Source organism: Aspergillus fijiensis (genome assembly GCF_003184825.1).
Source record: "Aspergillus fijiensis CBS 313.89 unplaced genomic scaffold BO72scaffold_16, whole genome shotgun sequence".
Lineage (NCBI taxonomy): Eukaryota > Fungi > Ascomycota > Eurotiomycetes > Eurotiales > Aspergillaceae > Aspergillus > Aspergillus fijiensis.
In genome coordinates, this window is record NW_024468992.1 from 629,550 (window position 1) to 649,724 (window position 20,175).

At 54.6% G+C, this 20,175-nt stretch overlaps 5 protein-coding genes across 5 annotated transcripts; 3 read left to right on the plus strand and 2 right to left on the minus strand.

The window, feature by feature from the left end:
- The first annotated feature begins 575 nt into the window (after positions 1-575).
- BO72DRAFT_446992 (DNA replication factor Cdt1 C-terminal domain-containing protein) lies at positions 576-2,582 on the plus strand. The gene has a single exon (XM_040944427.1). It carries the CDS (start codon positions 770-772, stop codon positions 2,378-2,380), a length of 1,611 nt encoding a protein of 536 aa, XP_040802787.1. The 5' UTR covers positions 576-769; the 3' UTR covers positions 2,381-2,582.
- A 350-nt stretch (positions 2,583-2,932) lies between these two features.
- Positions 2,933-10,225, plus strand: BO72DRAFT_467644 (mismatch repair ATPase MSH2; the record flags this gene model as incomplete). Its single annotated transcript, XM_040946847.1, has 6 exons — positions 2,933-2,956; positions 3,069-5,905; positions 7,838-7,982; positions 8,076-9,214; positions 9,347-9,732; positions 9,792-10,225. 6 exons carry the CDS (start codon positions 2,933-2,935, stop codon positions 10,223-10,225), a joined length of 4,965 nt encoding a protein of 1,654 aa, XP_040802788.1.
- Positions 10,226-10,339: 114 nt separating this feature from the next.
- On the minus strand, positions 10,340-11,435 carry BO72DRAFT_446996 (uncharacterized protein). The gene is made up of 4 exons (XM_040944428.1): positions 11,265-11,435; positions 11,151-11,188; positions 10,987-11,057; positions 10,340-10,874 (listed from the first exon to the last, which is right to left on the minus strand). Exons 1-4 carry the CDS (start codon positions 11,303-11,305, stop codon positions 10,779-10,781), a joined length of 246 nt encoding a protein of 81 aa, XP_040802789.1. The 5' UTR covers positions 11,306-11,435; the 3' UTR covers positions 10,340-10,778.
- A 166-nt stretch (positions 11,436-11,601) lies between these two features.
- Positions 11,602-14,301, plus strand: BO72DRAFT_446997 (exosome nuclease subunit RRP6). Its single transcript, XM_040944429.1, has one exon. The coding sequence runs from the start codon at positions 11,730-11,732 to the stop codon at positions 14,115-14,117; it is 2,388 nt and encodes a 795-aa protein (XP_040802790.1). The 5' UTR covers positions 11,602-11,729; the 3' UTR covers positions 14,118-14,301.
- Positions 14,302-14,307: 6 nt separating this feature from the next.
- BO72DRAFT_71300 (putative membrane protein) lies at positions 14,308-15,629 on the minus strand. The gene is made up of 4 exons (XM_040950638.1): positions 15,129-15,629; positions 14,839-15,064; positions 14,586-14,719; positions 14,308-14,483 (listed from the first exon to the last, which is right to left on the minus strand). Exons 1-4 carry the CDS (start codon positions 15,316-15,318, stop codon positions 14,419-14,421), a joined length of 615 nt encoding a protein of 204 aa, XP_040802791.1. The 5' UTR covers positions 15,319-15,629; the 3' UTR covers positions 14,308-14,418.
- Positions 15,630-20,175: the final 4,546 nt, after the last annotated feature.

The window sequence follows — 20,175 nt, forward strand, 5'->3', positions numbered from 1 at the left end:
TTATCGTTTTCCTTCTTCACGGCCATTGTTTTGTCGGATATTGCATACTTGAACTTCGCTGGGGCGCAACTGGAGCCAGCGCCGCAAAGGAGCACTGAGCACGAACTAATTCTGCGACGGGATGCTATCACTGGGTACCTTAGAATCAGGACTAATCTGAAAGGCCTAGACTGCATCAGGGTAAATCGCATTCTTGGGTGGATCAGACAAAAAAGGGCTTCGATGTGGAGTAGATGAGGGCCACTTTGCCCGCGGTATGCTACATTCCCAATGCATGATTACTGTAGTGACGGGTTGCCGTGCATTGTGAATGGTAGAGCAGGAAATCTATACTAAAATTGAAGCGAATTGATATATAACATTCAGAGCGCATTTCTAATTCTCGGAGAAATCACCTTAGATTGCTCCAGGCTTTCATTAACCCCTGCTGATCATGGCCGCGGCGGGATCCTAATATTACCGCATTCGGCCGCGACGCCTCCAGAAACACGCGACCCGCGTCGACGCGCTCCACCCGGGAAAAAAGCATCCAAGCGCCCTCACTCACAAAAGGGACTAAAATATACACCCCCAATTTTCCCTCGCCCGTCAAACAGACTTCCCCAGATATTATCCCCCTCCATAAACCCACTTTCCACCAACTACCTTTTAGTATATTACTGTTGTGCATTTCTACCTGCCTGATATTTCCATGTTTGCGCAATAGCCACTTCCTATCTTCTTTATCTCTTCCTTCCTTCTCTCCCTCCTCCTCTGCAAAGAAACCGCGATGCCGCGCACCTCCGCCAGACTGGCCGCCCTTCCCCGGGGTCAGGCCGGCATTCAGACCTTTGCAAGAGCGACCAAGCCCGGCGTCACCACTCCTCAATCGCTCGCGGACACCAAGAAGCAACTACAGCAGCAGCAGCTACCCCTGCCGTCCACGACGAAAAGCACGACCTCCCCCCCCACCACCACCACTACCGCCCGCCTTCCAATCTCACCGTCCAAGAAGCGGAAACTGCACGAACTGCAAAACGTCACCTGTGGCGGCGGACAACCGACGACGCAAGAGGCAGGCAAGCCCGGCCTTCCTGCCGATGCCAAAGACGTCCCAGAGGCAGCCACTCCCTCCCGGACCCTCCGACTCGGCGAGCTTGCCCTCAACACCCCCCGAAGCGGCCACTACGCGCGCTCCTCTGCCCGCGAAGAAGATGAAGACGACATCCCGACCTCGCCATCCAAGCGGGCCGCTACCCACAGGAGAACGACCTCAGCATCGTTGCCGCGGAAGGCGAGTGTCGTCACCGTAGACACGCGGGTCGTAGAACGTCCCGCCTGCGTGGATGATTTGGTGGCCCTGTATTCGGCATTCCAGAAGGCGGTCTCCATCCATATGATGCACAACGGCGTCAATCGCCCGGCAGACTTGCGGGAACTGCTGCCCAGTATGCAGCGGATCTGGAAGAAGCGGAAGGTGGTGGTCAAGGACCTGCAGCGATTGATCTGGGTGATGGAGCAGGGTGATCAGTCGACATCGTCGTTCTCGTTCAGAATCGCGAATTATGGGTTGGGCCGGGTGTGCTTGGAAAAACTGGCTGTCGCTGCTGCTGCTGCTGCTGATGGCACGAATTCACCACTCTCTGCAGCACCGGTGCGGAATGATGATAGCGGTGAATTGCAGGAACGGTTCGAGCAGACGGTTGATCTGCTCTGGGAAAAGGCACTGGATGCAGCGGATGGGGATGTGGATAAGGTGGACTTCGTGGGTACGCTGGGCGTATCGGCCATTCATGAGTCGTTGGTCCCCTTCACGACATTCCGGAAAGGTCAGCAGCGATTGCAGGATCTCAAGGGCGGAGTGATCAAGTTGAAGACCGAGAAGCTGCGGGCGGATGGGCAGGAGGACTCTGTTCCGGCCAAGTCGCTGGATGCGGCAAGTGCGCGGAAGAAGGGCCTGCTGGAACGGATCAAGGACAAGCAGCTGCGACAGGCGAAGTTGCCGCCCCCGCCCACGAAGGATATGCTCCTCCAGCGAGCGGCGGCAGAGCGGGTCGAGGAGGTTGCTGGCGTCCTGGCTCTGCTGAGACCCAAGGGGTATACAGGCAATGGTGCTAAGGCGGTGATGACGGCGCAGCGAACGCCGTTCCGAATGGAGACGATCGTCCAGAACGTCAAGGATTCCTTGCGCAATCCGGTGGCGGATCGAGAGGTCGAGATCTGTCTTGAGATTCTCGCTCGGGAGGATGTTGCGGGACAATGGGTCAATATCGTGATGGTGAATCAGCTCAGATCGGTGGTGCTGAGATCCTGTGCCGATGTGCAGCCCAAGGAGATAGCGGCCCAAGTTGCACAGCTGAAGATCGGGTGGGAGCAGGTTGGCGAGGCACCCCGGAAGTGAAATGATTGTTGGTTGGATTTACCCTCACTCGTTTTGGATGTCGTGATACCTCAATCCGGAATGCCTGGCATGCAGTTCCGGCGTTATGATTGCATTGTTTGAGCATCGCATGTGTCATGTCCTGTATATTAAGCGGCATTTGTTATGTACTGCACTACTGGCATAGCCCCATTCTATCGACTAATAGATATACCAATTCTTGATTCCCTCCTTCATACCATCTGCTCAAATGTATGGATTATACTACCTAGTCATTGGAACCAATTTCGACGTATGTCTGTACTAGTACTGTAGGCACACGAACTCACCTACCTAGTAGATTGGTGAGTGACAGCTATGCAGCGGGCCCCGCTGATTGGATAAAAACCACTTCCGGCCTCCGCGCCGCAACGCGTATACACGTGATCGCGTTGCCACTGACCGCGTCGCAGCGTTGATCTATCAATTGACCCACGCTCCCTCATCCGCATTTGACCAGACCGTAGCCAACAACAACAGACAAACTGGCTCAGAGCTGAAGTCATCTTTGTCCTCGTTGAGCTTTCTGGCAATATGTCTTCGCGGCCGGATCTCAGGGTAAGTGCTCCATCGCCAATTGATGCGATTTTTCTTCTCCCCCCGCCCGTGAACACCATCAAACACGACGAAACACCACGCCTCAAGTGCTGATAACTTCTTGTTGAAACAGGTAGACGATGAAGTCGGCTTCATCCGCTTCTACCGCTCCATCTCCTCCAACAACACCAACACCAATAATAACAATGACACCATCCGCATCTTCGACCGCGGCGACTGGTACTCGGCCCACGGGACGGAGGCCGAATTCATCGCGCGCACGGTCTACAAGACGACCTCGGTGCTCCGCAACCTGGGCCGCAGCGAGACGGGTGGCCTTCCCTCGGTGACGATGAGCGTGACGGTGTTCCGCAACTTCCTGCGCGAGGCGCTCTTCCGGCTGAACAAGCGGGTGGAGATCTGGGCGACGGCGGCGACGGGCGGCGGGCGCGGCACGGGCTCGTGGAAGCTCGCCAAGCAGGCCAGCCCCGGCAACCTACAGGACGTGGAGGAGGAGCTGGGCAGCGTCGGGGCGCTGAGCCTGGACGCGGCGGCGCCCATCATCCTGGCCGTCAAGATCTCCGCCAAGGCCGGCGAGGCGCGCCACGTCGGGGTGTGCTTCGCGGACGCGAGCGTGCGCGAGCTCGGCGTGAGCGAGTTTTTAGATAATGACGTTTACTCGAACTTCGAGTCCTTGGTCATCCAGCTGGGCGTCAAGGAGTGTCTGGTGCAGATGGACGCCGGGCGCAAGGATGTCGAGCTGGCCAAGATCCGCGCGATCGCGGACAGCTGTGGCATTGCGGTGTCGGAGCGGCCCGCTGGGGATTTTGGGGTGAAGGATATTGATCAGGATTTGACGCGGTTGTTGCGGGATGAGCGGTCCGCGGGGACGCTGCCGCAGACGGAGTTGAAGCTGGCGATGGGCGCCGCCGCCGCGCTGATCAAGTACCTCGGGGTCATGACGGATGCCTCGAACTTCGGGCAGTATCAGCTGTATCAGCATGATCTGTCGCAGTTCATGAAGCTCGACGCGTCGGCCCTGCGCGCGCTGAACCTCATGCCCGGTCCGCGGGACGGATCCAAGTCCATGAGTTTGTTCGGCCTGCTGAATCACTGCAAGACCCCCGTGGGCAGCCGGCTACTGGCGCAGTGGCTGAAGCAGCCGCTCATGGATCGCGCGGAGATCGAGAAGCGGCAGCAGCTGGTGGAGGCCTTTGTGGTGGATACGGAGCTCCGCCAGACGATGCAGGAAGAGCATCTGCGGTCGATCCCTGACTTGTATCGCCTCGCGAAGCGATTTCAGCGCAAGCAGGCCACCCTGGAGGATGTGGTCCGTGTGTACCAGGTTGCGATTCGTCTGCCAGGGATTGTTGCTTCGCTGGAGAACGTGATGGATGAGCAGTACCAGACCCCACTCGAGAAAGAATATACCCTCAAGCTGCGCGGTTTCTCGGATAGTCTGGCCAAGCTGGAGGAGATGGTCGAGACCACCGTGGACTTGGACGCGCTGGAGAATCACGAGTTCATCATCAAGCCGGAGTTTGATGAGAGCTTGCGCATCATTCGCAAGAAGCTGGATAAGCTGCGACATGATATGAACGTAGAGCACCGTCGGGTGGGACGGGATCTGGACCAGGAGGTGGAGAAGAAGCTGTTCATGGAGAACCACCGTGTGCATGGATGGTGCTTCCGTCTCACTCGTAACGAGGCTGGTTGCATCCGGAACAAGAGAGAGTATCAGGAGTGCTCGACGCAGAAGAACGGCGTGTACTTCACCACATCGACAATGCAGGCGCTGCGCCGCGAGCATGACCAGCTTTCGTCCAACTACAACCGCACCCAGACTGGTCTGGTCAGTGAGGTGGTCAACGTGGCGGCCTCTTACTGCCCTGTGCTGGAGCAGCTTGCCGGCGTTCTCGCCCACTTGGATGTTGTGGTGAGCTTTGCCCATGCCGCTGTTCATGCCCCAACGCCGTATGTCCGTCCCAAGATGCACCCGCGCGGCACGGGAAATACCATTCTGAAGGAGGCCCGCCATCCCTGCATGGAGATGCAGGATGACATCTCGTTCATCACCAACGATGTGTCCCTGATCCGGGACGAGTCCTCCTTCCTCATCATCACCGGTCCCAACATGGGCGGTAAATCGACCTATATCCGGCAGATCGGAGTGATCGCGCTGATGGCGCAGACGGGATGCTTTGTGCCGTGCAGCGAGGCCGAGCTGACCATCTTCGACTGCATCCTTGCGCGTGTCGGGGCCAGCGACTCGCAACTGAAGGGCGTCTCGACGTTTATGGCCGAGATGCTGGAAACCTCCAACATCCTCAAGTCGGCGACCTCCGAGTCCCTGATCATCATCGACGAACTCGGCCGTGGAACGAGCACCTACGACGGTTTCGGTCTGGCGTGGGCGATCTCCGAGCACATCGTCACCGAGATCCGTTGCTTCGGGCTCTTCGCCACCCACTTCCACGAGCTGACAGCCCTGGCGGACCGGTACCCCAAGTCCGCGAAGAACCTGCACGTCGTTGCCTTCATCGGCGATGGGGCCGACGGACAGCAGCCCAAAGACGACGCGCAAGACGCCAAGCGCAACCAGGTCACCCTGCTGTACCGGGTGGAGCCCGGCATCTGCGACCAGTCCTTCGGGATCCACGTGGCCGAACTGGTGCGCTTCCCCGAGAAGGTGGTCAACATGGCGCGGCAGAAGGCGGACGAGCTGGAGGACTTCACCTCTGCTGGAACCCAAGGCGATGGGTCAGCCCCGTCCTCCATCGACAAATATTCCCAGGAGGAAGTCGAAGAGGGCAGCGCTCTTCTGAAGGAGATGCTGCTCAAATGGAAGGCGGCCGTCGAGTCACCCGGGACGAACCTCACCGTGGAGGAGAAGCGTCAGATCATGCGCGATCTGGTGAAGAGCGATCCCAAGCTGCAAGCGAACAAAGTGTTCCAGAGCATTAAGGCTCTGTAGATTTCTTTTATGATCATCAGGAAATGTTCGGGTATTTGTTTCTAGCGGATAGGAGTTACGGAAAATGGGATTCATCATATTGTATGTATGTTAGGATTACAATGCTATGGACATCACTGGGTTGGTAGAACCGACTGTTGATCTATCTCGATAGTCTGCGCTGGTGCCTTTGTGGCGTTAGTTAGCCTGTAGGCTGCCGGTATCTTGGTTTGGAAGCCTAGCCTCCCAGCCTTGTGCTAAGTCTAGGCAGCACAGGGTGGTTGACTAGGTGTCTGGGATCAATATCCTAGTACGTACTGACTGTCCATCCTAACCTTGCTTTTTATAACTCGTCTTTACAAACCTCTTACTTCTTGGATAGTCAATTTTCTGTGCTGATAGCATAGCCATCCACCAAGCCTTCCGACCCTTCTCTATTCTTTCGAGCCCTCAACCAAAAGCAAAAACCACCAAGGTACGAATGAAAAACCTACCAAGGATTCACAATTTCCCTATAGTAAAACTAGCCTAGAAGCTAACAATATAAACCCCCCCCCCCAAAAGCCATCATGAGCGCACCCACCACCACCATTTCAGAAACCAAACTAGTCGAGCAGCTCTTCCTGGACCTGCCCATCCAGCAAGTTCTCCACTCACGCCGGGGCACCGAGTTTACGGAGCCGTGGACGAGCATGTACGTCGATGCGATCCGGGACGCCCGCTATGGAGACGCGGTCTGGGCCCGCTACCATATCTACGGCGACGTGGAAGACGGCATCGTCGGCGGATCAGGGGGCAAGACGGTGCGGGAGGTCATCAAGGAAGATGCCCTGTCGTACCGGGTGAACGCACCGGAGGAATACTTCCAGGCTCTGGCGTTTTATGCGGGGACCAGCGGTGCGGATGGGCGTGCGGATGTGATTGAGGTCATTGCTAATCTGGATGAGGAGGAGGTTGCTGAGTTTAGGGCTAAGGAGAAGGCGGAGCGGAAGAAGGAGGAGAGGGCTGAGGAGGCTGAGAGGGGCACGCAGGTGAGGTGTTGTTGTATGTGAATTAGGCTAAGCTAGATGCTGTATACAAACTACAGGTCACGTGCACGATTGCGGAGGTCGAGACGCCGCAGGGTTGCGCGGGAGTAGTTACCTGTGCTGTCGCCGTAACAGGGAAACCACTTTATCCTGCCAGCTGGGGAGACAAGCTTCCAGAGACATTCATTGTTGTTTTCATCCCATTTTCCACCTGGATTCTTAGTGTGGCCATCGCTCCCTTCATACCGGCTCTTTACTTTCGCTCTTTGCTCTATCCTACGCTTCCTTACCAAACCCCCTCCCTCCCTCAGCGATGCGCGCAACCTAAAGCGAAACCTCCCGCAGACCAAACGACTTTTGATTCATGCACCCCTTTTCCATCCTCACCCTCGGAATCTTTGTAGCGGGCTACATCACCGCGAGGTGGGATCTTGTCACCCGGCTCTACGAATTAGCGATTTTTGCATGGGATCACGGTGTGGTGGTATGGCTTCCAGTGGCCCTCTTTTGCTGAACGCGCACAACTTGAACCTCGGGTGGACCTGGCGTTTGTTATCACAACCACGAACGAATCTTGTTGGCTGACTTTCTCTCTTTTTCTGTTGTGCTGTACCCAGACACGCACGGCTAAAGGATTTCTTCTCTTGTCGGTCTTTTTCTTCTTGCTCGTCCTCCCCATCAATCATCTGGCGGCGACTGAGGGTGAATTGGTATGCTATACATCCCGCACTTCACAAGCGTCGAATGTCATCAATGCTTGCGACGTTCGCTTTTTGTGGACGTCTGGTTCAAGACAGAGAGAGAGAGGATATGCTGATCATCGATATATGTTGGTATAAAGCACCCGCGCTACGTCCACCTAGGGGTCTCCGCTCGAGAACAATTGCGCCGTCGCGGCTCGTTCTAAAGCACCGGCCGAAGGAATGACAACATGCTCATGAGCGATGGGTTGTTACGGGTATTCTGGCCATACGATTTGCCGCGATCGTCATCGCCGGGGGTGATTGTCGGGTGGAGGAATTCGGAACTGGATTTGTTTGTCTTGACTGTGTTGGAGGGTGTGGAGGTAAGGCTCTTTTGTGTCTGGGTTGTGCTCGTCTTGGGCATGTGAAGAGGAGCCAGAAAATGCTGACATCTTGCTTTTTTTCTTACCTGCCAGCCACGGAATGTCGACAATGCTCTTCGCGCAGGCATCCTCTTTCGCAACAGCCCGCACCCAATTGTGCGCATCTTTACATTGTGTGGACGATCGGCGATGCATGTTCTAGGCTCGACCAACTCCCCAGACCCGCCCAGTGCCTTCAATCCGTCGCATCTCTATGTCACTACGACTCCGGCTTGTAAGGTGCCACGGATCTGGTGCCCTCCGGAGACGAATCTCTCGGTGCAGGTCATCATGTTTCACCGGCCGCATCCGACTCGGATGGAGTACATGTCGCTGGATCCGATCTCGTTGGCGCTGGGAGATAAGGTGGTCGCGGCCGATCAACCCGATGCGGTGTCCAGTAAGATCGATACCGAGGAGGAGCACGACAAGGGCAAGGGCGGGAAATTGGTGGAGAAGCTCAAGCTTCATACCGTCGTGAAGCATGTCCCGTCTTTAAAGGAGCAAGCATTGCCCCTCATCATCAACCAGGTCAATTGCGCCTACGAGATGGGCAAGCTGATGGAGAAGAACAGCCATCTGATTGGAATCCGGGTCAAGAGAAGCATGAGTGTCGGAGAGCGAGTCGTAGAGTCTGCGACAACCCTGTGGGACTTGTTCGTTCTCGGCGTATCCTACGTCTTCTGGCAGTGGATCTGGCCGGTTATCACCCGGATATTTGTTGTCGGGCTCGTGTTTCACCGCACCATCGCAGAAATTGTCCTGCAGATCCTGGAGTGGCGCGCTCGCCCCGACGCTGCTGCGCTCAAGGACATCTCTGCTACCGCTCAGCAGGTTGACATCCGCCTTCAACAATTCTGCTACTGGCCCATTCAATATGTGAAGCTGCGACAAAGGAAAGATAATTGGGAGAGTGTGACGACTAGTCATCCGGACTATATTCGATTCTACAACAGCCTGTGGCTTGTGGCTAATGATGTGATCATTGGGATCGCGTTGGGGTCATACATCATAGACAACGCCAACTGGGTCGCCTTCCAGATCAACTCCATCTTGACGGGCTGGACAGTGGAGGGGCTGCAACGTACCATATCCTGGCTGATGGACTGGCCGGCTGGCCTGAAATTGAACAATGAGCTCGCTGCGTTCCTTGGAGATCTCTTTCTATGGGTGATAGAGAACTGGGCAGGTGGGTTTGAATCTTTCCTCGTTCTCAAGGCAGACCAGCCATACTGATATCATGTTTCAGCTTGCATTGCCAACCTGCAACCCTACCTTCCACATGTCATCTACGTGGTGGGATGTTCAAGCTTCGCGGGGGCAAGCATGCCGATTGCCCTGTTTTCCGACCTGGTGTCTATCCTGACTGTCCACATTTACTCCTTCTACATTGCATCGGCGCGGATATTCAACTGGCAACTGACCATTATCATCTCGCTTTTCCATCTCTTCCGCGGCAAGAAGCGAAATGTGCTCCGCAACCGTATCGACTCGTGCGATTATGATCTCGATCAGCTGTTGCTGGGCACCATACTGTTCACTGTCCTTTTCTTCCTCCTGCCAACTGTGATCGTCTTTTACCTCGCCTTCGCAAGTGCGCGAATGTTGATCATCTCACTGAAAGCAGCGCTTGACACCTGCCTAGCCTTCTTGAATCACTTCCCGCTCTTTGCACTGATGCTACGAGTCAAAGACTCGCGACGATTACCTGGTGCGTATATTCCAAGAATATTTCAGGGCTATATCACTAATGGAGTGTGGTCCATCCAGGCGGGATCCGTTTCGAACTCCGGCAAGAGCACGACAAGTCTCCTGCAACCGGCAAGTCCACGACTAGCGTACCGTATATCCATTTCGAGTCCATTCCGCTCGCGCTTCGTGCCATGTTCGACCAGTACTTCCAATTGGGCCATCGTCTCCGGAAACACTACCTCGCCCCGCGGGTCATCTTCTGCCTCGTCACCGGCCGCTTCGTGCCTCCTATCCACCGTCGCAACCTCTACGGCATGCAGTACAGCATGCTCCCCGCGCGCCGTGCTACCATGATGGAGGTGTGGTCCATGTTGACACAGCCCCGCAAGACTAGTAGTGGAGGCAGCAGCTCCTCATCGATGGGTGGCGGGATTGGCACGGCGGCGAATGGGATCCTGAAGGTTCCGGGGACCTTCGGACAAGGGGATCTGCGGAGAAGAGGCCATCGATGATTTCCATAACGCTTCTATGCTCTGAGCATACAAGGATGAAGTACATAATGCATGGATGGTTCAAGCTGTCTGGCGGGTTGAGAGTCAGCGCAATGAGTGATGGTATAGGTATATAATACAGAATGCATGTTGTTCAAACATCGTATCACACATGATGGTACATCAAAAAATATAATACACGTAAGTAAACAGCACAACTCTAATGTCTTGATCAAGAAAAGAGGAAACCAAGCAAACCCCGGCCCTCCTCCTCCCAAGCCATGCCATATATAACAGTGAGGAGGGAGACGGGATGAGATGAGATATGGATGAGTGAGTAAGAGAATTTGAGGTTTTCAGGAGTTTTTCTGGAGTGGGTTTGACCGCCCCCCTCCTTTTTTGCCCTGTACATGTCCTGAAGAATTAACGCGCCAAAATACCTACTTTCTCATCACCCCTCCTTGACGGGAGGGTGGAGAGATGAAGTAGCTGTTTCCCAGGAAGAGAGAGCAAGAGATGATTTAGATCCACGGAGTCAAAGAAGAAAGGAATTGGCATGAGATGCGCGGAGACCTCAACCTCGCCGAAGAGTCTCGGCGTCGAATTCCTTGGTCGTGCTCTTCCGGGCGTCCTCGAGCATGGAATCGATGCCCTTCTCTTTGAGGACGACCTGATGGTAGATGTTAGCGGGGTTATTCGAGGAGCGCCAATAAAGCGCTGTTCGCGACAGTGACAGCGACAGCGATAGTGACCGCGCGAGAGAGAAGCATGGAAGCACATACATTTAAGCAGGTCTTGTACTTGGTGAAGAGCTCCTCGCAGTCATTGGAGGTGGTGTTGCCGCGGAGATATTCTGGGGGTTCATGGGTTAGTTAAGACTGATAACTGGGATGGGTAGAGTGATGAGGTGGGGAAGAAGAGGCCGAGGCTGGCAACGGCAACTTACTCTCACTGTACCACTTCAGGAAGCAGGTGTCGTATTTCCTGTTGGAAAGTGGGTTAGAGGGTTTTCTGATATATACAGGATGCTTTAGGTAAGGTAGGTGGGTGGGTGGCTGACTCTTTGATCTCGTTGCATTCGGGGGCGATTGAGGCTGCCATGTTTGGATGTGCGTAAGAATGGGTCTCCAAATAGATGTGATACTAGATAATGAGATGAAACTGAATCTAAAGTAGAGGAAATAGTACTATGTATGTGATTTGATATGCTGGTTTGGGGAGGCAAATCGTGGTATTCTAGTTGATCATGGAATTACGTAAGGCACATAGTTACTCCGATGGGTCTTGCTTGATGAGCACCAGATAGGTAGGCGGTCAATCTTGCCCGGTAGCCCGTCCGGCGTTTCTCCACCTCCGAACCCGCCGGCGCCATTTTTTTCCTTTGTTGCGCGGGACAAGAAATTTGAACTGCAAGCAAGCAAGCATTCGCCCGAGATTGTAAGAAAGAGAAGACCACATCGGGCTTTTCTTTTTCTGTCCTGGTGTCTGGGTTGCCTGAAATTGACTTTACAACGAACTGGCAACCATGAACTCCGCCGCAGATTTCCCTCCGTTCCAGCAGCGACTGACCTCCTCGTTGGTCCAAGTGACGCGCACCGTTGGCCAGCTTTCCGCCGAAGATGTCGACTTCCACCGATCCTCGAATGCGGAGGTCTCGGACTCGTTGGACGAGCAGAGCAACCGGCTTCTTTCTTTGACCTCGACGCTGCTGAAGGCGGCCACGGCGGGCACGGATGTGTCGGCGCCGACGCTGGAGGACGACGATTCCCTCGAGGACAACTGGCGCGGCGTCGTGGATGTGATCGATGCGCTGCTGGAGCGGGCGGATGCCTGCCTGGATGAGTTCACCGGCGTGATCAAGAAACTGAGCCCCTCGCAGCAGGACCAGGCCGCTGCCGCCGCCGCCAAGGCCGCGAAGAGCAAGGCCGCCGCCGCCCGATTCCCGACCGTCTACGACTACGGCCCGTCGAAGATCCCCAAGCCCCAGCTGCTGTTCGAGCACCTGCCCGACAACTCCGACACGTCGCCGTTCAAGCCGCTGCTGAAGTCCAAGCCCCACGCGACGGTGCCGCTGGAGGAGTCGCTGAAGCGGAGCGAGACGGCCACGGGCTATGTGCACCCGTATGAGACTGAGATCCGCGCGGCCAAATTCCCGGCTTCGACGTATACCGTGTCGCCGCCGCGGGAGTATCAGCCGTGGGAGTCGACGACGGCGACCTTCGTGGATACCCTGGAAGGCGTGCAGGAGATGCTGGAGGAGCTGAAGGGCGCCAAGGAGATCGCGATCGATTTGGAACATCACGATGTGCACTCGTACCAGGGTCTGGTCTCGTTGATGCAGATCAGCACCCGGGACAAGGATTGGGTGGTTGATACGCTGAAGCCGTGGAGAGAGGAGCTCCAGGTGCTGAACGAGGTCTTTGCCGACCCCGGTATTCTCAAGGTTCTGCACGGTTCGTCCATGGATATGATCTGGCTCCAGCGCGATTTGGGGTTGTATGTCGTCAACATGTTCGATACTTATCACGCCGCCTGCGCGCTGAACTACTCGAAGCGTAGTCTGAAGTTCTTGCTGCAGAAATTCGTCAACTTCGAAGCCGACAAGAAATATCAGATGGCCGACTGGCGCATTCGTCCCATCCCGGAAGGCATGTTCGATTACGCCCGCTCGGATACCCATTACCTGCTTTACGTGTATGACCACATCCGCAACGAGCTCGTCGAGAATTCGACCCCGGATAACAATCTGGTTGATTATGTCATGGAGCAGTCCAAGAAGGAAGCCCTGCAGATCTACGAACGTCCGGTCTACGACGCCGCAACCGGACAGGGACCTGGCGGCTGGTACGATGTCCTGTCTCGCAACCAGATCGTCATCAACAAGGAGCAGTTCGCCGTGTTCAAGGCGGTGCACCAGTGGCGCGACCAGGTGGCGAGAGAGGAGGATGAAGGTGTGCAGTGTGTGTTCCCCAAGCACGTGCTCTTCAGAGTGGCTCAGGCCATGCCGACGGACTTGGGCACTCTGTACCGGACCCTGTCGCCTATGACGCCGATTGTCAAGGACCGGACAGATGATCTGCTGGAGATCATCAAAACGGCGAAGGTCGAGGGTGCTGACGGACCGGAGTGGCGCGATGTCTACGTGAAGCCATCCAAGAGCACGCCGGCAGCCTCCGCTGAAGGGGTGGCGGGATTCTTGCCTGACCCTACCGCGGACGACACAGACCTCCCCACGGCGGCCCGCTACGAGATCTCGCAGTTCTGGGGCGGCGTGCTCGACACGCAGTCCCCACTCCCATCCCCCAAGATCTCCGTGATTGCTTCTGCCGAAGCTCTACGTCTGTCATTACCCCTCCCACCCATGCCTAGAACGGTCTCCGAAGCTCGCGAGAAGTTCGGCGTATCCACTTCGGCCGCCCAAGCTGCGTCCGCGAAACCCGCCGCGACTTCGGCTCCACCGGCGGCAGCAGCGAAGCAGGAACCCGAGACCAGCGAACCCGAGAACAAGTACTTCACCATCAAGGAGAAGGGTGGCCCACGCAAGCGCAAGGTTACACCCGTCGTTGAGCCGCAATCCGAAGACGCGGAGGGCACTAAGGCCGACGAGGTCAGCTCTGCGGCGGATCTGGACCAGGACCTGAACGACAAGCCAACGAAGAAGCAACGGCGCAAGGAGAAGAAGAACAAGGCTGCTGCTGCTGCTGCCGGCCAGACCGCGCAGGCTCAGCAGCAAGAGGAAGCGCCGTTCGACTACGAGGCTGCGGCTTCGATGCTGAATGCCAACCCCGCCGAGCAGGCCTCCAGACCCACGAGAAGGAAGCAATTCAACCCCTACGCCAAGGCATTGGAGGCTCCATCTGGCGTCCGCAAGCAGAAGCGCGAGATGGCCGGCCGAACCGCTACTTTCCGGTGATTTGTCGTCTGATCAGGTTTTTTTTTGAGGCTAGTACGGTACATGCGAGGAGAAAGGGGAAACAAAAAAAGTTGGAAAATGTGTGTTGTCGAGGCGGGGGGTGTTTTTACTAGAATTCGATTGTATGCATAGCGATACCCGGGTTATATTTTGCAGATGAAATGCAGAGCATTATCTTTGTCGTTCGTTGTATATACGTAGTGAATTGGTATGACCACCAACCTTGCTGAAATAAGTGGTCGACTCATATTTATCCCAAGTGTGGATCGACTGTTGACCCACCGTTCCGGAACAAAGAGACTCAAGCAGCGGCAGACAAAACCTTGCGCCTCTGCTTGACCATATACTTGTACATCATCACCGAACCTGAACGAACCCAAAGGGCATTAGCCACCTTCTCTCTCTCCTCCCCCCGGCCCCCGCGCCCCACCAAGTCACCCAGAAGGGGACAGAAAAGGAAAAACTCACCAGGCGCATACAACCCCAAAAAGAAGACAAAGATCCCCTTCACCGCGACGCTGTCTGTCACCAGGGTCGCCCGGAACATCAACCACCATTCACTGGCGATCCCGATGGGGTAGAGACCCAGGAAAAGCGAGTATCTGGAAACGCCGCCGTTAGCAGGAGCCACCTCCTCCCCCCTTCCCCCCTCCCGAGGGGACCACAAAACAAACCACCGGGGGGGGGGGGACATAAGCGGAGACACAAGGGTTGAACATACCGCAACCACCGCAACCACCGCGGCACCGCCGACGAGCCCGCCACACTCAGCACGGCGAAATACGTGTACCGGATGGCGTCCGCGAGGGACCACGCCAGCACCATGGCCGGGTAGACGGCCACCGTCGTAGTGGTGGCCTCCGGGAAGGCGTAGTTGATGGCCCAGACTTGGACGCTGCGGGCGAAGATCTGCGTGAAGGTTGTGAAGATGGGGGAGCGGGTGAGGCCTTTTTTTTTTTCTTAGTTGGCTGTTTTTCTGTGGGGGGGGGGGCTGGCTGGAGGAGACCGTACCAAGGGCGGAATGCAGGATTTCAAGGCTGGCGAGGGTTTGGGTCCATCTTGTCCAGGGCTCGAGGGTTGTGTAGAGGGTTTCCGGGGGGACGAGGAGGACGATGGAGGAGAGTAAGGTGAGGAGGATGCGGGTCCAGAGGAGGGCGTTGATGGTGTTGTAGATTAGGAGGTAGGAGGTTTTGAGAGACATCTTGCGGGGTTCTCTCGGTCTGGATTGAGTGGGTTGGGTGTGGTTCAGGCAATCGATTGTTTCGGGGGGATTTTCAAGGTGAAGGTGCTGGGATGAGGTTTTCGTTGGGTTGGGTTTTTAGTGGGGATGGATTTGCATGTGATCCGGGCCTTTTTGGGGGGAGTTTGTTTGTATGAAGGGTATAGGAGGATTCTATACAGATTGAGAGGAAGGCAGTCAGTTGAATATACTGGGCTGGAGGTGTGTGTAGAAGCTGTTTCTGCATCTCTGTATGGAATAGAGTGCTATTGATATCATCTTCTGACATAAAGTTTATGGGCTACGGTTATGCTTCGATTGGTTTCCCCTACGGTGGAACCGTAATGTCTGCGTTACCAACATTTTATATGGACCTGGTCGATTGACATCGATAGGACATATCAAGTAGTCGACATACCCAAGAAAAGAACCCGCGATCAAGGCCCGCGGCAGGACCTCAGTATGCTGAAGAAACCGCAATGCGCAATGCGAAATGCGAAAGAAAGTGAACTCCCGCTCCGTCGGTAATTGACTTCCCGCAGGCGAACCACGTGTTGACGCTTCGGTAAGCCCGGCCCGTCACCGCCCCCGTACTATCTCCCGTTTGGATTAGGTCTAGTTGTCCGGCTTACTGCCGCCCTGCCGCCTTTTTGATTCACAAGGTAGCCGGAGGTATACAGGGTTATCGTCGTGTTTTGTTCTGATGGGCTAGAGTGCTGTGGAGAGATGCTGCTGTGTGCTGTGAGATATACGCACTGGATCGTCAGGCAAAAGGTTCGAGCGTCACACTGCTTACTGTTCCCACTCTGCATGTACTAACTATACATACTCGAATGAGAATCAGAGAATGTGCATCTTGCTGCTCGGATGTGGGGAGCAAGTCATAGAGACGCATATAGGTGCATCTACCTAAACATACAGGCAAGCTGGGGTGCTAGAGCCAACGACTATTATAGGTCTGCTATAACAAGATCAGATGAATGTGACCGAAGCAAATGTCATTCCTGAGCTTGTCTTGGGTACATCGCTCCATAGCCATGCACCTAACCACATACAACGGAATATGAGCATACCCGCTAGCTGACCGGAACCTCTGATGGTGGACATCCTAGGTGAGGGGAGAAGCAATGCCACAGGCGATCAACAAGATCTTACGCGTCGAGAGCAGGCTCTACACCTACGTGTATGGAGAAGATAGATCATCTGATCAGCACACTGCACTCGATCAAAATCTTGTTTTCCGCGAGGTATGATGTCAACTCAAATTTTGCTTATCACGAAGGAATAGGATCCCCAAATGCCTGGACCACGTCATCAACGATGTGAGATACCATGGTGTCGACTATCCCCGGCCTTTTGGTGGTCGGCAGGCATCTCGATCTATCGGCCTGATCGCCAGGATTCAGTAGTGACCCTGGACACAAAAGCAACAAACAATAAAAGCGGCCCGAGCTCACGGTTTGCGACTACTATGTCGTCGCATGGTGGAGGCGGTGGAGGGGGTGGAGGGGGTGGAGGGACACTAGAAAAGTCAATTGGGTCGCACAAACATGCATGCACTTCTGCACACCCTGCAATGGCACTAGCAGCTGCAAGTTGCGCTTGTGAAAGTTGCACTGCGGGTGTCCTCTTGGAGAATAGAGTTTCTTTGGGGCTGACGGCGGGGTTCGTCCGGTCGTACTCGGTATTCTTGTCGGCATGTCACTGTCTGATTCCCGGGAAGATTGGGTAGGCTGGATCGGTGTCTAGAGGTGAGGAGACTGGGTGTGATTGACAGGGAAAATCAAGCCTGCGTCGTCTATATGAAGAAAGCCACGATGGAGTCAATGTCACCGGATAGACAAACAATACTCAATGTTCTGGTCATTGTCCATGATGGGCTGAATCAAGGGGCGAAGACTGTCAGTTCTGTGCTAAAAACAAGTCTAGATCAGCAATCGAGCTGAGTCAGAATAGGTGAATAGGTGACTACTGTAGGTAACCCGCCTTCGTGGATTGTTTGCTATGGTGCAGCATGAGGCGGGCGTCCCTTGCCCCAACCCAGATTCCAGGTCGACCCATCAATCACTAAATCTAAATTTAAGTTTGCGGACATCCACAGATGGGGTTAGCTTGAATGCGTGCCACGACTGTAGGTGCTAGCCGTCTATATCAGCACTCAATATAGACTCCATTGTTTGGTTAGCGGCTGGAGTCATGATGTAATGGCTCCTCCTTGTGTTCATCGAGGACAGACCTTGTGAGTCAAAGTACAGCGGAGAGGGACTGTGAGTTCGTGGCGACGTGATATTCATGTCGTCAAGAATAGAACAAGATGTGAAACAGTGAAGCATTGGTTTCTAACTTTAGTGCCTTAGGCTTCCCAACAGCAACCTGTAGGTAAAGTAAGAACAGGCGGCGGCAATGCACACACACGCTACAGTACTGTTAGCCAGTTGGTGGCACCAATCCGAGACAGGCCCTGACTCTGGTTTTTTAGGTTGACGCAGGTACCAGCCTTGGGTCCCCCCCGATCTGATCAGGCGGAACTTTTAGTCGACGCGCTAAACTCCTTGAGGAGGAGACAAAAGTGGCCCTGGTGGTCACGGGTCACGCCCGGAGTCGACAGTGGCACTTGCTTGCAGTGCTGCTGCAGCCGCGCAGCGTGAACAATTCAGGGGCACTGAGAACGAGAACCCCCACTGGTCTGATCTGGTCTGATCCGGTCCCAAGGTTTCAGGTCGTGGCTATTCTTACCTACATATGGATATCTCCAAAATGTCTATACATACACACGTACACACGTACACACATACACCTATACATATAACTAACTAATCGGTGGTAGGTAGGTCCTCGGTAGCAAAAGACCACAAATGGCACAAAGGATGAACAAGAACGGTGGGCCTACCTTCTGTACTAACCCTGTACCACACTTCGGCCTTGCCCCTCTCTCTACGTATACCGAGCACTTAGTAGTGAAATCATGAAGAGTGAATCTGCGTCCTGTGCGGAGTAGACCAGATTGGTTGAGAGGTTAAGACTCATTTGCAGCTTCTAGGAGATCATCTTGGAATTTGTCATGCTCTCTGGAACTTCCTTTGCATGGTTCTGCAACTGTGCGGTTCGTTCGCTCGCTCGCTCACCGGAAGGCTGGCGGGGGACAATCGATGCGACTACGTTATGATCCATGTCTCGTATCTGAGACTCAAAAGTTGGGCTTCTCTTCTCCGGGATTGTTGCGTCAATGGTGGGAATCAGATACGAAGTGAATCATGAAGTGATCTCTTTCGTGTCTTCATCCCCCTCAGTTCTGCCTCCATTGCCCCGGCTTTTCCGACCGACCGAGCCGTGGACAAAGTGGCAAGTGGCAACATCCTCCGCTCAGGAACCGAACTCCTGATGGCACGACCCATGGGATCATGAATGGGCGCATTGGGCCAGGGGTAAAAAGAGTTGGGGAAGCGAACCCGGATAATAACTGTTTAGTCTCGTGCTAAGGTTCTACGGAGTAATCAAGGTGGATATCAACTTATCTAGTCCCGACGCAATGTCTTTGCTAGTCGCTTAGGGTCGTTTTTAGCATACTCATCCCGGATTAGCTCGTTCTTTCCTGCTTAAACCCCCTTGCGTCGTCCTGCATGTCGACCGTCTGGCTCTCTGCACTACCGGTCGAATCACGACCTCCCAGGAGATGATCATCCGACTATCATCATTGGTGCAACGAACCCCGGAAAGGGACGGACTGTCGCAAGCATGGATTGGCATCAAGATGACGGGTGAGCGGTACAATCCATTGGTACAGTACGGAGTACTGTGTGTGCATGCCATGATCTCCTCTTTCTCCCGGACAGGATCCGCGCCGTCCCCTACCTGCCAGGTGGTACTCACCCTCGCCCTCAACAGATGCAGGAGTCCACGGGGAGGTTACTGGTGGGTTGCCGACCACTCATAGATTATTGTAAGCATTCTGAAGAGATTAAAGGCAACTTGGCATCCAACTGGAAAACCTGATGGATTCCTAAAAACTCAATTAGGAGGGCCAAAACTGAATGAAAAACGACTTACTCCGTAGTCTGGCGCCGTTGATGGTCTGCCATTATATCCAAAACAGATAGCCATGGATCCCATAGACAATGTCTGGAGATCTGTCCAAGGAGAAGTTATGGCCCGATGACGATCAATTCGGTTAATCTCCATTGTCCTCCGCGGTTACAGTGAAGAAGTGCAAGTACGGAATAACTGCTAAGAGAGATCCCGATATTTCCTGGCGAATATGAGATAACCACGGTGGTGGTGGCGGCGGCGGAAGGAGGGGAGACCGTCCATGGCAGGAACAGGGCATGGTTCGTTTTGATTACAGAGTGGAGAGCGCTTGAGCAACCGCCAGTTTAATCAATCTATCATAATGTGTAGGGGCCTATACAAGTTTATTTAAGTACTACCTACATACATACTAAGTACTGTACATACCTGCCGGCCGTTGAGATTTGAGACACTACAACGTACCACCGCATGCACCGTCCCCTCTTTCTCGGCCTATCTCTGCCGACCAGCATGGAAAATGAATTTGTAGTGTCGGGAGAAGAAGAAAGGGCAGAAGGGGAGGGGGAGGGGGAGGGTAGCTTATGCATGCCGGTGCCTGGGAAGCACCAAGCACCAACTGACTGTTCTGTATGTACCACACCCTTTTGTTTTTTTTTTTTTCTCTTACACCCAACCAGGCCAGTCAACGAGTCAACCGCGTTGCGTACCTGCTTGGCCTTTCAAGGTTGTTATTCAACCCGTCCGCCCACTGTTGCTTTGCTGCAAGTCACACGGAGACCAACTCCACCACCCTTTTCTTTTTTTTTTTTTTTA